Source organism: Notolepis coatsorum (genome assembly GCF_963971535.1).
Source record: "Notolepis coatsorum genome assembly, contig: SCAFFOLD_1981, whole genome shotgun sequence".
NCBI classification, from domain to species: domain Eukaryota; kingdom Metazoa; phylum Chordata; class Actinopteri; order Aulopiformes; family Paralepididae; genus Notolepis; species Notolepis coatsorum.
In genome coordinates, this window is record NW_028170746.1 from 11531 (window position 1) to 33267 (window position 21737).

General features: G+C 48.9%; 1 protein-coding gene across 1 annotated transcript; it reads right to left on the reverse strand.

Annotated features, from left to right (window-relative positions):
- Positions 1 to 952: 952 nt before the first annotated feature.
- On the reverse strand, positions 953 to 21679 carry LOC311248452 (tetratricopeptide repeat protein 28-like; the record flags this gene model as incomplete). Its single annotated transcript, XM_084339328.1, has 4 exons — positions 953 to 964; positions 4842 to 4972; positions 7169 to 7441; positions 21646 to 21679. 4 exons carry the CDS (start codon positions 21677 to 21679, stop codon positions 953 to 955), a joined length of 450 nt encoding a protein of 149 aa, XP_084195454.1.
- Positions 21680 to 21737: the final 58 nt, after the last annotated feature.

Sequence of the window (21737 nt, forward strand, 5' to 3'; positions counted from 1 at the left end):
CAGTAGTAAATCTTCCATGTTCTGTGTGTGTTCTGTCCCACTTCAGTAGTAAATCTTCCATGTTCTGTGTGTGTTCTGTCCCACTTCCATAGTAAATCTTCCATGTTCTGTGTGTTCTGTCCCACTTCCGTAGTAAATCTTCCATGTTCTGTGTGTGTTCTGTCCCACTTCAGTAGTAAATCTTCCATGTTCTGTGTGTTCTATCCTACTTCCGTAGTAAATCTTCCATGTTCTGTGTGTGTTCTGTCCCACTTCCATAGTAAATCTTCCATGTTCTGTGTGTTCTGTCCCACTTCCGTAGTAAATCTTCCATGTTCTGTGTGTGTTCTATCCTACTTCCGTAGTAAATCTTCCATGTTCTGTGTGTGTTCTGTCCCACTTCCATAGTAAATCTTCCATGTTCTGTGTGTGTTCTGTCCCACTTCAGGAGCAAGTCCTTCATGTTCTGCGGCCTGTATGCCGCCATCATATTCGGCGGGCAGTACTTCATGAGGGAGAGGCCCAAGCTGAACCTGCGGAGGCCGATGGTGCTGTGGTCGCTCAGCTTGGCCATCTTCAGGTGAGCCACACGCCGGGACCAAAGGATGCAGTGGTGCAAGACTAATGCTGCATTCCATTCGAAGAGATTATTCAAGCAAGTGTTTGCATATTCTATATTGAGTGAAATCTATTCTATATTGAGTGAACTACAACTCCATATTGAGGGAATTACAACTCTATATTGATTAAAATAACACTCCATACTCCAAAAAAGCATAAAGTAAAAACAACTCTAACATCATTTCACTCAACACAGAGTTGTATTTTACTCTGTATAGAGTTGTGATTCCATCAATAGAGTTGTATTTTACTCTGTATAAGAGTAGTACCAGTAATTGCCTCAATATAGAGTTATAATTCCCGCGCGTATGTTCATGTTGCTTGTTGACTTTAAAACCTACCAAAAGTGGGCTCATAAAGTCAACTGGAATGGTAAACGGGGGAAACATGCTTTACCTCTTAACCTCAGAATGATGTTGATTGAGAAAGTTAGAGCACGCTATAATGTTTGCAACTGGCATGCAGTTCGTGATTGGGTTAATGAACGTTTGAGGAACCCGCAATCAGAGGATCCGAGGAAAAGGCTCCCATACTGTTTGAGTGAATTCATTTAATGAATCAATCAGGGCAGCCAGTTAATAGTATAGTAGAACTTGAGATTGTATAATATAGCATTGTATAGCAGTGTACATAAAGACAGGACCTAGCATGTCCTACCATGCTCTGTAAATAACTCATGTACAGATACCGATATGCCCTACTTTGTTTACTTGTTTATTGCACAATGTCGCTCTATCAATATAGAGTTATAATTCCCTCAATATGGAGTGTTATTTTAATCAATATAGAGTTGTAATTCCCTCAATATGGAGTTGTAGTTCACTCAATATAGAATAGATTTCACTCAATATAGAATATGCAAACACTTGCTTGAATAACCCGTGGTGCTCTGCAATCAAGTGTTTCAAAAAAATAGTAATGCCAGTTGATAACCTGGGAGAAAATACAATATCTGCATTTAACCCTTGTTAGTTGATAACCTGTAACCTTGTATCTTGTATCTTGTAATTAGTGTGTGTGTTTTAATACAATTCTGAAATCTTGACTTGACTGACTACATTATAACTGCTGTTCTGATGGTTACTGTACTGTACTTCAATATGTTTGAAAAATAAAATGATAAAAAAAAAGAACCAGCTTTTTTGGAGTCTGTGTCTTAGAAGGAGATTTAGTTTTGTATGTAACGTGAGGTGGTGTTTAATAACAAAAACACCAATAAAAATACAATACATAACATAACTATTATTATTTGATACACAAAATTAGCCATTTAGAACTCTTATTTCATTTTATAAATAATAAAAAAAAAAAAAAAATTAGAAACACGGGGATTCAAACCCGCGCCGCCCCGCGCCGGCACCCGCGTATAGTCATCCGTACACTACCATCCACTCCCTGTTTACACCCCTAGACCAGCGGTTCTCAACAGGGGTTCCGCGGCACACAGGGGTTCCGCGGAGAGCTGCCTGGGGTTCCGCGAGATGCCTGGCAATGTTCTTTAAAAATATAGAATGACAACAGTCTTATTTTGAAAATCCTATAGCGGGTCTCATTTATGCCCACGCGCAGCTCCAGCTATATTAAATAGGCTCCGAAAGCTAGCAACATTAAGGTCATTATGATACTCTTATTTTGAAAATCCGTGGTGTCGTGACTCATATCCGCTCCAGCACACAGCCAATAGGATGCATCTCCACACAGCAGGCTGAGCAGTAGCGTCTCTCAGCTCAGCAGTAGTAGCGTCTGGATCTGGAACGCGGACATTGAAACACAGCAAGGGTAGTGTTTTTGCGACCCAAAACAAATCCCTGCTGTTTTATTCCGCAACGGGTCAAATGCATATAACATGCTTTGCAATCCTTGCCATTCCTTTATGACCACGTTGTGTTTAAGACCGGAATTAATGTCCCGTTACCATAAGCTAACAACAAGCTAAAGCCCTGTTCAGAGCGACAGAGAACAGCAGGGTGGGGACTTGGAAGGATGACTGGGAAGGAAGGGGGGGGGGGCATTCTCCCTCTATGTGTGTGCGTTTGAAAAGATGATGAAGTCAGACTACTATATTATATTGATAGTAAATGTACTGAGGGTGGACAGACAGATTATGTTGATATTTAAACATAAAAAATACAATACATAATAAATGTATCCATGATCATCATGCAACATAAAACAATTGCAGGAACGGTTTGGGAGAGGAAGGTGTTTTAGGTTGCGTGTTCCAAAAATTTTACTTAAAGTTTAAAGCTCAATATATCAAAACGTGGCACTTTATAGTGAACAGGCACTTTATAGTGAATCCAAATTCTTTTTGGATTACAGAAAATTATCCCTAAAATGCTATCTGTTGCAGCTGCACTGTTTTCCATGAAAATACCATATTTGGATAAGTTTGACCATTTCTAAAAATCTGAAAATCATTATTTAATAAAACACAGAAAAGGATCACCAAGTTACTCTGGATAAAAAAAAAACTTTACAGACAACATTGAGACAAAGCTTCCTGACACATCTCCATCCAAACTCTTGGAAGAACTCATTGAAATCTCATCTGATACCACCTAGAGAGCTAGTTTCAGAGTGTGGTGCTGAGTACCAAGTATCTCATGATGCTGCAGTTAAGGTATTGATACCATTCAGCCCCACATATCTGTGTGAAGCTGGCTTTTCATCCATGACAGCTCTGAAAACAAAATATAGGGCCAAGTTGAGCCTTGATGATGACATGCGTGTGTTGCCTTGTCAAAGATCTCCCCACGTATTGACCGTATTATTAGCCAGCAGCAGCGGACCTCGCATTGAGCTAGAAATGTCCACTGAGTGAACAAGTGCTTATTTTCTGTATTTATTTATATTTTTTGAGAAATGGTAACTTGGTGATCCTTTTCTGTATTTAAAAAAAATACATGATTTTCTGTTTTTGAGAAATTGTCAAACTTATCCAAATATGCTATTTTTATGGAGAACAGTGCAGCTGCAACAGATAGCACTTTAGTGATCCTTTTCTGTATTTAAAAAAAAGGACCCACCGATCAGCTTTCCCACCCCTAACACTGCCAATTGTGTTAGTGTGAACGACCAGCCAAGCTGGTAGCAACGCAGAGAGCTGGATTCGAACCCAGCGTCTCCAGCGTTGGTGGCGAGCGCCTTGCCCACTACACCACCTAGCCGCCCCCACACTACAGAAGGTTAACCCTTTACTATCACACCCGTCGGTAGTGTGATAGTAAAGGGTTAACCTTCTGTAGTGTGGCAGTGAAAGGCTTAAAAGACCCACAGTCTGTGACAGACGTCTCATTAACTATGCTTTTCACAACCCTCCAAAATGATTCAGAAGAGAGAAAGTGAGTTCAGCAGCGGGCCTGAGGCTAGGAATACAACTGGAGAGAGAGAGAGAGAGATATATAGAGAGAGGGAGAGAGAGGGGGAAAGAGACACACAGAGTGCAATAATAATGATAAAGATACTAACTCACTAATAAATAAGCCGGAGTGAACGGAAGGATATCTCTTTTTCTAAGAATGATCTTTTAATGATTCTATCGCTGCTTTTATTGGACAGAGAGAGAGAGAGAGAGAGAGAGAGAGAGAGAGAGAGAGAGAGAGAGAGAGAGAGAGAGAGAGAGAGAGAGAGGGGGAACAGAGAGAGAGAGAGAGAGAGAGAGAGAGAGAGAGAGAGAGAGAGAGAGAGAGAGAGAGAGAGAGAGAGAGAGAGAGAGAGAGATAGATAGAGAGAGAGAGAGAGAAAGAGAGAAGGGGGACATCCAACTGAAGTTATAAGCCGGATTCGAACCCACAACCTGCCGGAGGCCCCACAGTGGGAGGGTTCTGAGATTCATGGATATCTGACCTTGATCATCTCTTGACCAATCAAGTCACGGGGATTCAAGTCTACAGTGAATCTCTTGACCAATCAAGTCACGGGGATTCAAGTCTACAGTGAATCTCTTGACCAATCAAGTCACAGGGATTCAAGTCTACAGTGAATCTCTTGACCAATCAAGTCACGGGGATTCAAGTCTACAGTGAATCTCTTGACCAATCAAGTCACAGGGATTCAAGACTACAGTGAATCTCTTGACCAATCAAGTCACAGGGATTCAAGACTACAGTGAATCTCTTGACCAATCAAGTCACGGGGATTCAAGACTACAGTGAATCTCTTGACCAATCAAGTCACACTGTACACACTCACACACACACACACTCACACACACACATACAGATAAAAAGCTCACCCACCTCTCTGTCCTTCAGCTTCATGGCGAGCACCAGCTGGTGTCTGTGATTGGTCAGTGCCTCCCTGTAACTGCCCTTGGAGAAGAAGGCGGAGCCCAGGTTCCCGTGGGCGCGGCACTCACCCGATTGGTCACCTGCCCGGGGGGGGGGGGGGCACAAGGGGCGGGATTATTATTAAGTGTGCGTAAAAGAAAAGGGATTATTTTTTCTCCCCATCCAGCTGAGGGCACCACACAGGCTTGAGATCTGTTTTGAAAAGGCCTTTGATTGTTAGCATTCTTTAAAAAAAAAAATGTATCCTCTCTTTCTCCGAGTTTTATGTTTTCTCCCCATCCCAATTTAGTCGTTATGCCAACCCCCTCCCCTACCTGGTTGTTGTGCGCATGTTCTCCTACTGGTCGGTACGAGGGAACCCTGAAGTCCACCACATGCTTCCTCCGACACGTGCGGCGACAGCCAGTGGCTCTCTTTTCACCTGGCAGCGAGGACTCTCATTGGTGAAGTGTAACGCGTGGGAGGTCACGCTGCCTTCCTCAAGTCCTGCCTCCGCTGAGCAGGCGCCCAGACCTGACCTGTAGGCGTCGCTGTCCACAACGCCAGTTCACCACCCACGACTTTCCCTCCCCCTAACCCAGCCAAACGAGTTAGTATGACGATCGGCCCAAGCCACAGGCAATGCTGACTTGGGGAGTCGAGACCGCAGCCTCTTGCATTGGTGACGAGCGCAATCTCCGCTACGCCACCTGACCGCCCTGGCATTCTTTTTTTTTGTGATATTATTTTTTTCTTGTGCTGTTGTCTTTAATTTTCTGTTTATACTATGTTTTTAACTATGTTCTATTTAAATTTTATTTTTATTCTGTATTTAATTTTTTATTAATAATTAACTTTTTAACTATGTTTTAACCCTGTGTAGCACTTTGGGATCCTAGTGAACGAAAAATGCACTACAAATACAATTTATTATTATTATTATTATTACAGTCAGGAGGCACTACGTTTCAAGTTTCAAGTTCAAGTTTCTTTAATAGTTGTCATACAGAAGTACAGAATACTTTCATACAAAATGCTTCTTACTGTTACGCTCCAGAGACTGTGCTAGACAAGATAAGTATCAAATAACATAGTATAGCATGTAAATTAGAAGTAGAAAATGAGGTCACAGTGTTCAGTATAGACATATGTACAATGTTCGATGCAGAATAGACGTAACTGAGTTACCATATAATATACAATACTGTGCAGTGTACTAATACAATACTATATAGTGCAAAGCAGAAATGGGATGAGGTACAATTTAGGTACAATTTACAGTAAGGTGTACGAGTTGTAGTGCAATCCTTCATCAATAAATATAAAGTGTGGGGAGTGGGTGCTACAGTGTGTTTGTTTAAAGTGAGTGTGTGCGTGTGGATGTGTGTGCTATGTGCGTTTGATGGTTGTTGTGTAGCGTTCATTGTTCGTTGAGCAGCCCGAGGGGGTGTGTTGAGTCACAGATCATGCATTCGGGCACAGTGGGACACACTTCTATTCTATTGGAAGCTTAATAGAATAATAATTATACGCTTCCAGCTCGGATTGCGCCGACTGCCAACTGACTAATTTCTTCTCAGAAATGATGACAAATGACCAGACCCCCTCAGCACACTGTGCACACAGCTCTGTGTCAGACTGCAGAGAGAAATCAATTACCGACGCTGAGCGTCCACTGCTGCCTTCTCTTTGATGTTTACAGTCCATTCAAGAACCCCCCCCCCTGCTCCCCCCCCCCCTGCTTGTCTCCGTCCAGACAAAAGCGGCCCAAGGATGCGCGTTGTTCACTTCCCAAACTTTGACCCCCCCCTCCCGTACCTAGCGTCTTGCCCCCCCCCCCTGTACCTAGCGTCTTGCCCCCCCCCTCGTACCTAGCGTCTTGGCCCCCCCTCGTACCTAGCGTCTTGCCCCCCCCCCCCCGTACCTAGCGTCTTGCCCCCCCCCCCCCCTCGTACCTAGCGTCTTGGCCCCCCCCCCCCCCTCGTACCTAGCGTCTTGGCCCCCCCCCCCCCCTCGTACCTAGCGTCTTGCCCCCCCCCCCTCGTACCTAGCGTCTTGGCCCCCCCCCCCCTCGTACCTAGCGTCTTGCCCCCCCCCCCCTCGTACCTAGCGTCTTGGCCCCCCCCCCCCCTCGTACCTAGCGTCTTGCCCCCCCCCCCCCCCTCGTACCTAGCGTCTTGCCCCCCCCCCCCCTCGTACCTAGCGTCTTGCCCCCCCCCCCCCGTACCTAGCGTCTTGCCCCCCCCCCCCCCCCCCCCCCCCCCCATACCTAGCGTCTTGCCCCCCCCCCCCCGTACCTAGCGTCTTCGCCACCTCCATGTCTTGCTGCATGTAGCCGGTACTCTTCTCGGCGTTGCCTAGCGACCAGTAGGCGGAGCTCAGCGCGGAGAAGACCGAGCCCCTCAGCTTCAGCGAGCACGTGCCGATCTTTAGCCCCGCCTCCAGCACCACCACGGCCGCGCCGTGGAAGCCGTGCGTCAGCAGCTCCTGGCCAATCACAGACACCACCACGAACGGGCTCTTGTCCAGCTTCATCTTCTGCAGCTGCTGATAGGTGGGCTCCAGTGTGTCTGTGGAGGAGACACACACACACACACAGGCATACACACACACACACACAGGCATACACACACACACACAGGCATACACACACAGACACACACACACACACACACACACATACACAGGCATACACACACACACACAGGCATACACACACACACACACACACACACACACACACGCATACATTTACATGTAGTCATTTAGCTGAAACGCTTTTATCCAAAGCGACTTACAAGTTCTGTATGACAAGTCATCAACAATGTTCATCAAAGTGTTGAGTGTTACAGTGTAGGTTAGTATATTAGGACATGTGCTGCATGACAGTAAGGTTAGTTAGGGGTTAGTTATTTTAAATGTTTATTTGTTTATTTTTTATTTCAGACGGACTATCCGTGGACTTTCAGATGTGAACACGGCCTTAGCGTTTAGGGCTTTGCGCTTAGTTACCACCATGTCTGTGAAGACCGTAAGTTGCGTAGCAATCGTGCAATTGACGCCGGCCTTTGTGGATAGGGAGCATTTTTGGACGAGGCTCATTTGTATAGAATGGGGACATGTTCCGCCCCTATGACCTCATTTAATCACGAACACAGTTGCCACCTCGTTTCACCCGTTGCGCCTCCTCTGTGGATTACAGCAAACTGAGTTTCAGAGTTTCAGGAAAAAGCAGCGCAAACCCTTTTTGGATCCTGGAGCCCTAAGTGTATGAAACAGCTCGGGTGTCTCTCTCTCTCTCTCTCTCTCTCTGCTCTCTCTCTTTCTCTCTCTGCTCTCTCTCTCTCTTTCTCTCTCTCTCTCTCTCTCTCTCTCTCTCTCTCTCTGCTCTCTCTCTCTCTCTCTCTCTCTCTATCTTCTCTCTCTCTCTCTCTCTCTCTCTGCTCTCTCTCTCTCCTCTCTCTCTCTCTGCTCTCTCTCTCTCTCTGCTCTGTCTCTCTCTCTCTGCTCTCTCTCTCGCTCCCTCTCTCTCTCTCTGCTCTCTCTCTCTCTCTGCTCTCTCTCTCTGCTCTCGCTCTCTCTCTGCTCTCTCTCTGCTCTCTCTCTCCCTCTCCTCCTCTCCCTCTCCCCCTCTCCTCCGCCTCCTCTCCTTCTCTCCCCCGCCTCCTCTCCTTCTCTCCCTCTCCTCCTCCTCCTCCCCTTCTCTCCCTCTCCTCCTCTCCTCCACCTCCTCTCCTTCTCCTCCTCTCCCTCTCCCCCTCTCCTCCGCCTCCTCTCCTTCTCTCCCTCTCCTCCTCCTCCTCCTCCTCCTCCTCCTCCTCCTCCTCCTCTCCTTCTCTCCCTCTCCTCCTCTCCTCCACCTCCTCTCCTTCTCCTCCTCTCCCTCTCCCCCTCTCCTCCACCTCCTCTCCTTCTCCTCCTCTCCCTCTCCCCCCTCTCCTCCGCCTCCTCTCCTTCTCTCCCTCTCCTCCTCCTCCTCCTCCTCCTCCTCTCCTTCTCTCCCTCTCCTCCTCTCCTCCACCTCCTCTCCTTCTCCTCCTCTCCCTCTCTCCCCCTCTCCTCCGCCTCCTCTCCTTCTCTCCCTTTCCTCCTCTCCTCCTCCTCTCCTCCTCCTCCTCCTCTCCTCCACCTCCTCTCCCTCTCCCCCTCTCCTTCTCTCCCTTTCCTCCTCTCCTCCTCCTCCTCTCCGCCTCCAGCTCTCCTTATTCACACACATTCTCACTTCCGATTCAATCCCACCCACTCTTTCCTTTGTATCTATTTAGTTATTATTGTTTTTCTTTCCCTCTTGATCTCTTCCGATGATTTTTTTTTAATTGGTGGAAATGCAGTCACAGCACAAAGACAAAAAGAAAAACAGAGAAAGAAAACAGTAAAAGAATAAATAACTAGAATAGTTTCACACATTCCCACAAGCCCCCCAACTCTCCGCCCAGCGTTTGAGTCCGGCTGCGAGGGGATTTGGAATATTTGTTCCATCGTGGAGCATTTCTCCGACCCAGAATGCAGCGGGGCTCCTGCTGGGGGCCTGACGTGTTTTGTACTGTTGGCTTGTTGGAAATGTAACCCTTTCACTGCCACACTACCAAAGGGTTAACCCTTTCACTGTGACGATACAGAAGGTTAACCCTTTCACTACCACACTAACAACGAGTTAACCCTTTCACTGTGGCGATACATGAGGTTAACCCTTTGACTGCCACACTACCAAAGGGTTAACGTTAGGTTATGGCTATAACCAAGTTCTGTTAGTTAGGGGTGACGCTTGGCATCACACTGCACTCCCTCGCGTACGTGCACGCGCACTGAATAAAATTCCACAAAATATACCTTTAATACCAGTATTAGTCTGACCACACCCCTCATCAGCTTACCTTCATAAGCAGGTGTGTGGTCACCTGCTCTCCTCCTACCCAAGCTTTCACCACAAGGTGAGGTCAAGGGCTGCAGCGGCCGTCTGATGCCAAGCGTCGCCCCTAACTAACAGAACTTGGTTATAGCTATAACCTAACGTTCTGTTCCGTTAGGGGCTCTGCTTGGCATCACACTGCACAAAGGGAGGCCAAGCGGAGCCGCTGGCTGACAAATACACCCCGCTGACAGCCCCCCACAACCATCAGAACAGGGAGGGCCGAGCCCCCCCGACCCCCCTTAATGGAGGGCATCCCCCCTATTAGGGGCTTCACGGGAGGGCGACGGACCCGACCGTGCGAAGAGGCACTCAAGCAACTCAACGCACAGGGTGAGCAGACCGTGGCTTGACCCCACGACTACACCCACGCACAACCCGCATGCCACCCGGGAACGAACGTAGGAAACAACCTCGTTACTGCCCCCAGAATCACGGGATCAAGGGCAAACCCAACCCCGTGGCAAGGCCGTAGCAGCGGAGCGCGAAGGAAGACCCAGACCCACCAAAAGGACTGGACTCCCTGGAATGGGGGCCCGGAGAAGTCCATGATGCCAGCATCAAGACCCCACCAGGTGGGCACCTAGTGACCCCGCCCCCCACATCGCCAGCGTATTCGGACAAAGGCCCCTCAGCCGAGCGGGCCCTGTCCTTCCCAACAGTACACCGCCTGGAACACAGGCCCTGCAACAGGCAGACAGCATGGTCGTAACACACAAGAGTTAACCAACGGAAGCAGGCAGTGCACCGGGAAAAAAAACCAGGCAACAGGCTGTCAACCCAAGCCTGGAGACTGCGGACGAGGCAGGCGCCAGAAAGGACAGCTGAAAACAGCCGCCCCGGCGGAAGGGGCGTATGCTGGCATAACCAAGCCTCCATAGAGAAGGCCGATACGATTGGCAGACGTCATGAACGTGCAGGGGCACCCTCAACCGGAGAAACCGGGAGTTGACACTGCAGCAACACACCAGAGAACCAACCACCTAGGCATTACCCCATGCAATGGTTGGTCCCATAACTAGGGATGCCCCCCGGACCCCGGTTTTGAACGGGAACCGGTACTATATTAGAAAATACCGGAGTATTTATAAGCTCCGACGTCCTCGGTACTGCTATCGATACTCTAGAGAAATTATTATTATTATTATTATTTAAAAGTTGCGAACGATCCTCTCTCTGTCTCTGCACGAGAAGCGAGCCACAGCCAGCGAGTCAATTATTACACACACTCCTCGCGAGTCGCTCGCTAGTGCTACACATAGACATACGGGTACTACATACGGGTACTCCTTAATGAAAGCGCTGTCCCCGACGCCCCGTGCTATAGCGCGCTGCACACAGACAGCAGCTCTGCATGCACTGAGTCGTGATCCTGGCGGATAGAGCGAAGCGTTCTAAAGTATGGATATACTTTACAAGGGTCAATGCCGACAATGCACGTTGCCACAAGTGCAACAAAACATTTGCCAGTAAGGGTGGCAATACGAGCAACCTATCAAAACATTTGTTGGCAAAACATGATATTAGCGTGCAGAAATGCGCCGTATTCGACTGCCTTGCGCGCAGTGGTCCATCTGCATCCACGTCCACTGCAGCCGGTAAGCCAAGATACGGAGTTTCCTAGGCTAATAACGAATTATTACAAATAGGCTAATAAACAAAATAATTGTTTAGCTACAAATACTACAATCTAAAAACTTTTTATAGATCGTCAAGCTGAGGCGTCAGCCACCAATGTGTCCCAGGCCAGTGAGCCCAGAGCCACCACACATCCTCCCTCTACCTCCACCACCCAAAGTCCTTTCTCCCCCCTAGCAGCTAGAGGAAAGATGACAGAGGATAGGGTGAACGAGTGTCACAGGGCTGTGACAAAGTTTGTTGTCAAAGGCCTGCACCCGTTCTCTACAGTGGAGTCCAAGGACTTTAGGTAACAACTAATCGTTCAGTGTACTGTATATCGTTATTTTTGTATACATAGTTGTCTAACTTGTCTGTTGTTGTTATAAGTTATTATTGAAGCAGCTATTCCCACCACTCCACACAAATTTACAATAATTCAATCATTTCTAATCTTTACTGTAGGGAGATGACCAATGCTCTCAACTGCAAATATAAAAATCATAAAAAAATAATCAAAAAGAACCGATAAGAGTATCGATAAAGTACCGAACCGTTAAGCAGTATCGATAAGAGTAGTAGTATCGATAAAATCCTAACGATACCCATCCCTACCCATAACCCCTCAGGAAAGAAACCCCAAAAACACACCTGCGTTCTGGTTTCCAACAGGGCTATCCCGGGCCTACGGGTCAACGAACATTACCCCGGACCGGGCCCGGTGATACGGGGGGCACAGGGTCCCCCGAGGAGGTTAAAACCACCCCAACAGGCCCCTCAGCGCCAAGCGCAAGAGAAGAGCGCAAAAATGGAAGACCAGCCCCAGCACCCCGCACTTGGTATTCCCAGGAGGTCACCCAACCAAGTACCAACCAAGGCCAACCCGCACAGCGGCCGAGATCCGACGAGATCGGGCGCGTACAGGTCGGCACGGCCGTAAGCCATTACGACAGTGCAGACTACAACGCACCTAACAAGGGTTCCATAACGCTCAACCCTGTGACACCCGGACCGACCCAGCATTTTTCCCCCTGAAAAAACCCCAAGTCCCTCAGGGTACCAGAACAGCAGATCTGCATCCCCAGCGGACAACGGGTGCAACTGATCTGGACCAGCGCGACCAGAACCAGTCCCGTGCCCTAATCACGCCGACCTGCCAACCCCAGGAGAAGGGGCAGATATGCGTGTTGATCCCAACATAAAAAGAAGGCGCCACCCAGACGTGTCGGTATGAACCGTGCCCGGTGGCCCACCCCTAGGGCCTGAGACCCTTCCCCATATGTCCAGACCCATTCCGTCATCATCCCCTGACATGAACGGGAACCCATCGACAACCACACAGGGTGTCGGAAGAGGAAAAAAAACCCATCCCAATTGCTTCATAAAAACGCTGTTTCACCCAAGCAATCAAGGCGCGCCAGTCAGCCAATGCCCCAAAAGCACATCCTGAGCTAGCACTATGTGTGCGTTTGGACATACCCACATCAACAATAGGCCGTTTAGACCACCATATTGAATCCCCAAGACGCCCAGGGAAACGACAAGAGGGGCGAGATGCAATCAACTCCATGAATGAATGAATGAAAAAGTTTACCCAACAGACTGCAGAAAGGGTAAAACCCAGTACGGCAATACACACAATAGGTTAAGGGGAGGCAGACCTGAGAAAAGACGTTAGTCTTGTTTCCATCAGGGACCCTCATTTCCAATCCATCATAGACACATTCAACTCTTTATAAAAATAAAGAAAAGGCATCACCCGTACGACCCAACTGCACAGCTGGGAGTAAAAACCCTGTTTTTCACATGATTTCAATCCAGTCACTCTTTTTAATCAGAGTGTAAGACCAGACCCTCCCAGAAACACCTTCCCACATGAGACTATGGTCAAGAAAAAGATATGTAAACTGTGAGTCACGTGACCAATTGACTCAAGTTCGACACATAAACCGGGCGCAGCAGAACTGTGAGCCCTACGCCCAACCTCGACATCTTTAAGACACCAGCTCATGGAAGGCGTCGCCATAGCAACACCGCTACAACGGGCGGGGAAAACCTACCGGATCCTGTCATGTAACAGGAGGCGGTAGAATACCCCTTCCCCCCCCCCCCTGCCAAGCACTGGCTTGGCCCTGACTGGCTCAGCAGAAGAGATCAAAAATCCCCTAAACCAATCAAGTGGGAAAGGAGGGGTTTATTCGACACCCCCTCCCGAAAACACACCCATAATCCCTACACACAGAAAAACAACCGTAGCCATCTTGAAAAACCTCCGGTAGAAAGCAAAGCATAGCGAAGCTAATACAATGTCCGCTACCCACAAAATGTGTAAAAGGTTTTACAACAAAACACAAGTCGCCTGTGCGTGAATCCTATACCCATTGCCTATGTCGTACATAGGAAAAAACGCTGATCGAGAGTAAACGGCTAAGCCGTGAAATGTGTGCGTACGAGTATTACTGCAACTAAACAACACAGCATTGTGAAACACATATACTTAGTTAAAGCAATGGAATAACACCAGTTCTAACTGCATGTGGAGCATCAAGCTAAATAGAACCTATTACCGAGTGTACGTTGCAGACCTTGCTTAACCTCGTAACACAACACAACTCATCCCACAACGTAAAAAAGGGCAGATTCATATATACACAACCCCACCATATGATTTGTTTGAAGAAACACACAGTTTGTTCGGCCAAAACACAGTCCCCCTCCATCGGGGAACTTTTTTATTTAATAACTAAATCGTGTCAAGGCACAAAATCATAGAGGGGCCGGGGAGGGTGTAGGAGAGGGGACACAGAGGGGAAAAAGTCACTCCTAACGGCGTCTGCCACCTCGCGCCGCTCGAGTCTTGCCACCCCGAGGAGCCCCGGAGGGACGGTAGGTTACAGTCTGCTGGACACGACGTTCCCTACCGTCTCCTCCGGTCTGGGATGGGCCGGCGGTGGCCGAAGCGCCGTGTCGTCCCCTGGCCCTCTTGGCAGGGCCAGCAGCGGCGGCGGAGGCAGTGGTAGCGGCGACGGAGACAGCTCGACGTCGCGGAAGCCTTCTGCCTCCACCGGCAAGGACGGGAGGCGGAAAATGGGGTTGGAGAATGGACCTCTCCTCTGCCATCTCTCTGCATGTTGAAGTCATCAACCGTAGGGCCTTCCCGAACAGGCCAGCGTCGGAGAGGGCGGCCGTCAGAAGAGGAGCTCTCTTCTTCTCTGGCACACGGGCCTGCTCCAGCCAAAGGTGACGCTGGCCCAGGGTGGCCAGGGCGCGCACTTTCCCCATGGCTATGGCCAGCACCTGGGAAAGGTGTAGGACAGCTCCCGCAGCCTGGGTGATCTGATCGCATTTCACCTCGGTCAGATCCGTGCCGCCCGTCATTATCCCCGATACAAATCTAGCCAGGTGGGCGATGTTAGACGCCGCAGCCAGCGATTGTGTACCAGCGATAAATGACTGGTCACCCCAATAAGCCAATCGCCTAGCCGATTTCCCCTGGAGGACCGGCTTGCATAGTGGTTCCCACACCATATCCGGACAGAGGAGCGCGGCCATCGGACTGTCAAGCCGAGGCACGCCCTCCCCCATACCTTTGACCAACCCCGCTACCCGCGTAACTGGTACGTAGGTAGGAGTTAGTCCCATGATGTTGGTCACCGCCTGACCCCGACGAACATAGGCCCCCATCGATGGGAAAAATGGGTAGACAACGTCCACCCCTCTCACTGGGGGACGCTGCCAGGGATGGCCTATGAGGTCATCAGGGACAGGTGCAGGCAATGGCAGCGGCAGCGGCACACCGTTTGCGGTGGCGGCTACCGCCATGAGCTCGGGAAACAAGGCCTGCAGTTCCCCCTGCGAACCTTCCTCCACCGACCCCGCATCCCTCACATACAGCAGGCTGCGACTGGTCAAGGAGCCACAATCTGATGTGGCCGACAGTAGGGCATCCTGCCGATGAGGCCAAGGTGGTTCCTCGACATCCTCGAACAGGGCGCCCCATGGAGCCATTTCCCCCCCCTCCGGGGTCTCCTGAGGAGGGATACTCTCCTCCACGGGGCCCTCATACAAAAATCCGTCCGCCTCGTCCATGAAGTCCTCAGTCTCCATCGGAAATCCCGAGCCGGACGCATCTTCGCTGGTCTCCAGCAGCTCCCCAAACCCAGGCCGTTCGCGTCTGCACGCCACCATCTTGCGACGCGAGCGAGCAGACGTGAAAAGTTTGCGTCGCAAATCCCCTGGCTCCAAAACAACCCCCCGTTCACCAACGGGCGATTCCCCAGAACCAGAGGAACCAGAGTCGAGATCAGGCCATCGCCGGAGCAACGCCACCGAACCCTCGGCTCTTCGGTGAGGCAAACTATCCACCGGCAGTCTCCCGGGCTGGGTCGGCAACCACGAGAGTGGCAACAGCCCAGCACCGAGGCGCACGACGGAGGCGGGAATGGAGAACCGGTGGTGAAGAGTAGGTCTAGCGGGTCTACTCTCCGCGGAATACATTATGACCCAACCTTTTCTTGTACAACAGATGTGAGAGAAGAAAAGATTAAGCACAATGTAAACCAGTCACAACTCTTTTCAACTAACAACACGTCAAGTGGGGTACTACCGAGGCACTTCCTTGTGGTGAAAGCGAGAAGGAGGAGAGCAGGTGACCACACACCTGCTTATGAAGGTAAGCTGATGAGGGGTGTGGTCAGACTAATACTGGTATTAAAGGTATATTTTGTGGAATTTTATTCAGTGCGCGTGCACGTACGCGAGGGAGTGCAGTGTGATGCCAAGCAGAGCCCCTAACGGAACAGAACCCTTTCACTGCGACGATACAGAAGGTTAACCATTTCACTACCACACTACCAACGGGTTAACCCTTTCACTGCCACATGACACAGGGTTAACCCTTTCACTGTGAAAATACATAGGGTTAACCCTTTCATTGCCACACGACAAAGGGTTAACCCTTTCACCACCACACTACAGAAGGTTAACCCTTTCACAACCACACTACAGAAGGTTAACCTTTTCACTACCACACTACAGACGGTTAACCCTTTCACTACCACACTACAGACGGCTTCTGTAGTGTGGTAGTGAAAGGGTTAACTCGGTTTGTTTTCATGAGCCAAAAAGGGAACTACACTCAGCGGGGTTGTTTGCAGTTCTTGTTTTTCTATTGATATCCATCTGCTTTCATTGTCTTCTGAGTGTAATCAAGTCCACATGTATGCAAGATCATATTTTGGGAAATTGTGGAATTTTAAGCCACCTTGGTCTCTGTAGCGTAGTAAGTTTGACTGTTTTTTCTTTCTTATGACACAAAGATTCATTAGAAGAAAATGCATCATTGCCTTGTTTAGGTCTTTACATTTTTTTATAGGGACTTTAAAAGGAATGCAGTGGAAAAAAGATATGAATTTTGGTCAAATAGAAATTTTTCTTGTGTTTATTCTTCCAATTAACCCCTTAACACTTTCAGCGCCAGCCGTTTTATCCATCCTTGTAGTCAATGGGCCACGCTTTAAAAGATAGGGATTTTCACTGTGCGTCACGATGTTTGCAGAGCTATATCTATATTATAGCTATGGAGACAATACTATGGCTCATTTGACAGTAACTATCCCTCGTCCAACATGTAAAAAAGAATAAATGTTCTCATGTATACGTTTGCGTGTTATCCCATGGTGAATATTGTATAGTTTCAGAGTGATCCCCCCAAATCTTTCAAGTGATGGCTTATTTTGAAGGTATGAATCTGTACTTTCATATCATGTAAAAAAAATTAGTTGAAAACGTCTCTAAAGGACCCAAGGTCTGTATCTAGTCACATATGTCGAATTTTTACGTTAATTAAATGTATTGCAAAAGCATGATGAGACCAATGAGAGCGGCTCTATATGGTATTTATATTGTATGAATGAAGGAGGGTGCCCACCTGAAGACCCCAGTGAAGCTTTTACCACTACCCCATTCAAAAAAGTGCTGATTATCTAAGGGATTGTAATATCTAGTCCTATAAGCTCAACTGATATATAGTATTTATATTGTATATATGCATATATGGTATTTATATTTATATTATGGTATTTATATCGTGCATGAATAGTGTTTATGGACAGTCTATATCTCAAGCTGTGTGAAAATATAGTACTAAACAACTGTGTGTCTCTCTCTCTCTCTCTCTCTCTCTCTCTCTCTCTCTCTCTCTCTCTCTCTCTCTCTCTCTCTCTCTCTCTCTCTCTCTCTCCAGCACTTTGCCATGCGGACAAGTTTAATGCATCTATCACTGCACCTGTTACCAATGGCAATGGACTTTGAGAACTTGAAAATAATAAAATATCAGTGTTTGCATTTGCTTTGACTTTACCGTGTTTGCACCGATTGATTTAGTTAATAAGATATTGATAAAACTGACAAGATGGCAGATTTAATAATCCTCAGGACCTCCTGCTGCGGTTTTGATTCAGTCTTTTTCTTTCAGGAGAGAAAATTGTTGTTCCATTTTCTCTGTGCGGCTGCAATATGTATTAACGCTGTCTTTGTTAGCGCCTCGCGTCTCTCTTGTTGTGCTCTTGTTGTTCAGATAGAGAGCGATGCTTCAATCTCGGTCAGTAATGTTTGTATGTCTGCCGTCTTCTTGTGTGTGGTCAGTGTTCAAGCAGATCTTCCTTACTCTCATGGATAACTTGGTGACTAGCATGGATAACTTGGTGACTAGCAGGGTTAGCTTGGTGACTAGCAGGGTTAGCTTGGTAGCTAGCATGGTGACTAACAGGGTTAGCTTGGTGGCTAGCAGGGTTAGCTTGGTGACTAGCAGGGTTAGCTTGGTGACTAGCAGGGTTAGCTTGGTGACTAGCAGGGTTAGCTTGGTCACTAGCAGGGTTAGCTTGGTGGCTAGCAGGGTTAGCTTGGTGACTAGCAGGGTTAGCTTGGTGACTAGCAGGGTTAGCTTGGTGACTAGCAGGGTTAGCTTGGTCACTAGCAGGGTTAGCTTGGTGGCTAGCAGGGTTAGCTTGGTGGCTAGCAGGGTTAGCTTGGTGACTAGCAGGGTTAGCTTGGTGGCTAGCAGGGTTAGCTTGGTGGCTAGCAGGGTTAGCTTGGTGACTAGCAGGGTTAGCTTGGTAGCTAGCATGGTTAGCTTGGTGACTAGCAGGGTTAGCTTGGTGGCTAGCAGGGTTAGCTTGGTGGCTAGCAGGGTTAGCATGGTGGCTAGCAGGGTTATCTTGGTGGCTAGCAGGGTTAGCATGGTGGCTAGCAGGGTTAGCTTGGTGGCCAGCAGGGTTAGCATGGTGGCTAGCAGGGTTAGCTTGGTGGCTAGCAGGGTTAGCTTGGTGGCTAGCAGGGTTAGCTTGGTGGCTAGCAGGGTTAGCTTGGTGACTAGCAGGGTTAGCTTGGTGGCTAGCAGGGTTAGCATGATGACTAGCAGGGTTAGCTTGGTGGCTAGCAGGGTTAGCTTGGTAGCTAGCAGGGTTAGCTTGGTGGCCAGCAGGGTTAGCATGGTGGCTAGCAGGGTTAGCTTGGTGGCTAGCAGGGTTAGCTTGGTGGCCAGCAGGGTTAGCATGGTGGCTAGCAGTGTTAGCTTGGTGGCCAGCAGGATTAGCTTGGTGGCTAGCAGGGTTAGCTTGGTAGCTAGCATGGTTAGCATGGTGACTAGCAGGGTTAGCTTGGTGACTAGCAGGGTCAGCTTGGTGGCTAGCAGGGTTAGCTTGGTGGCTAGCAGGGTTAGCTTGGTGGCTAGCAGGGTTAGCTTGGTGGCTAGCAGGGTTAGCTTGGTGGCTAGCAGGGTTAGCTTGGTGGGTAAATTGATGGAGTGCTATGGTAAAGCTTATAGAAGATAATTGAACAGGATAAAGGCAGCTATGAGAGTTAAACTTTGGGAGCTCACGAATGCACGTCCCTACCTGGCGACGCCACATCAAGTCGCCCCTCCCTCTAATCTCTAACCTTCCCCTCATCCAACCTCCATCTGAAGGGTCCTCTGCACGGCCCCTGTCCCCGAGGACGGGTGGTAAATAGATACAGCGACCAGACGTCCCAGACGGTCCCGGTTTCAAGCTTTGTCTCGACAAATATCTGTAAAATGCTAATATGTCCCAGTTTTCAACATTCACTACCAAATTGTCCCGGTTTTAACCAATAGAAATCATTTCAACAATGCATCATATACTTCTGATTTCAACACGGATTTGTCTGTATATGAATAAATGAATGAAAATGTTTATTTAAAATGAACACCACCACAGCTACATTGGACCAGTCACACAGTGGACAGACCAGATGTGTTGTTTTGCGTGTTTATAGCGTGTCCCAGTCTGCCGTCCGCTGCACATCCACAACACAAGAAATAGACATCTTATATTTGGCAAGAGGAGAAAACTCAAATGTGCCTAAGCATAGCATGCAGGGGCCCACAGATCTGGAACGAGCTCGACGAGAGTCTGAAAATGTCTAAATCCTTTAAAACATTTTTAAAAAATCACTGAAAGAGGAACTGCTTAAATCATATCTCTAATTAGAATCATAACTTAGTTATATAAATTGTCTGTATTTATGTATCTATGTTGTATGTCAGTTAGTAGGTAGGTGTGTTTATTGTTTCTGTTGTTTATATTGTGTCTATATTTGTGTTCAGGCTCCCTCCACAAGCTTTAAATAGCTTCTTGAGAGACCTGGCACATAATAATAATGCAGGACCTGCTCAGAGGTCTTTAATTGGCATGCAATTATCCTCAACACACACGCACACCGGAACACACACGCATGCATTGTCTCTGTAGGATCGCCGATGCGATTCGTCTCTGCGATTAACCCATCCCGTCGTCCTTCCCCCCCCCAAGGGCAGCCGGGAGCAGACAGGCGTCAACGTGGGCCGCGCCAGGGTACCAATCCAAGTGCTCCTGTCCGTCTTCGTCAAGGACGCCACAGCGTTAGCGATCTGTTGTTGTGCATGTTTTTCCATTGGGTTTATCTTATCGGGGGGGAAACCCTTGCGAGCACAGAGGGGGAGAACATGCAAACTCCACACAGAAAGGCCCGGGAGATACCCCACCTGGGTACCTGGCATCATGGAAACCTGGTCCCCAAGTGGGAATCGAACCCTGGACCTTCTTGCTGTGAGGCGACAGTGTTTAACCACTACACCACCGTGCCGCATGCCGCATGCACACAATTGCGTCGTTGTTGTATCACATGAAGATATGTAACATGTAATATATCGTGTGTGTGTGAATAAATTCATTCATTCATTCATTCATTCATTCATTAATTCATTCATTCATTCATTCATTCATTCACTAGTGCTAGCTTTCAACACTAGTCCATTGATATATATATATATATATATGTCAGGCTGTTGATGCTTTGGGCACTGTGTCTCTTTCTGACAGAATCCAATACCTTCCATCAATGGATCGTGGTCATTATGAACCAATTGCACTGTTTCTGATGAGAGCGTGTGGTCGTCTGACATCGAGGCCTGCATAATATGAAAGCTGTACCATCTGTACCAGTGGGGGTTGATGATAACTATAGCTACGTTAACCAGGTTTTATAGAGTGACTAGACAAAACAAAAGCTTGCTACTTCATTTGTATGAGGTAACGTCGCTAACGCTGCGTGCGCGCGAGAGAGAGAGAGAGAGTGTGTGTGTGTATTTCCCCTGTACTGGCTTCCCTCTACTTGTAGCGTTTGGGGTCTCACCTGGGAGCAAAAGCCTGGTGTTGCCCAGTCCTCTCTCCCCCCCCCCTGACTTTATGGCCACCTCCACCATGCCCACCTCTTCCCCCCCCCCCCCCCCCCCCCCCCACCTCTGAGTGATGACTTCATGGCCACCTCCACCATGCCCACCTCTCCCCCCCCCCCCCCCCCCTCACCTCTGAGTGATGACTTCATGGCCGCCTCCACCATGCCCCCCCCCCCTCTCCCCCCCCCCCCACAAAAGCCCTGGTGTTGCCCAGTTCTCTCTCTCCCCCCCCCACCCCCCTCACCTCTGAGCGTGGACTTCATGGCCGCCTCCCCCCCCCCCTCTCTCTCTCCCGCCCCCCCCCCCCCCTCCCCCCTCACCTCTGAGTGATGACTTCATGGCCGCCTCCACCATGCCCACCTCTCTCTCTCTCCCTCCCTCCCTCTCTCTCCCCCCTCTCCCTCCCCCCCCCCCCTCTCCCCCCCTCTCCCCCCCTCACCTCTGAGCGTTGACTCATGGCCGCCTCCACCATGCTCTCCCCCCCCCTCCCCCCCCCCCCCCCCCCCCCTCACCTCTGAGTGATGACTTCATGGCCGCCTCCACCATGCCCACCTCTCTCTCTCTCCCTCCCTCCCTCTCTCTCCCCCCCTCTCCCTCTCTCTCC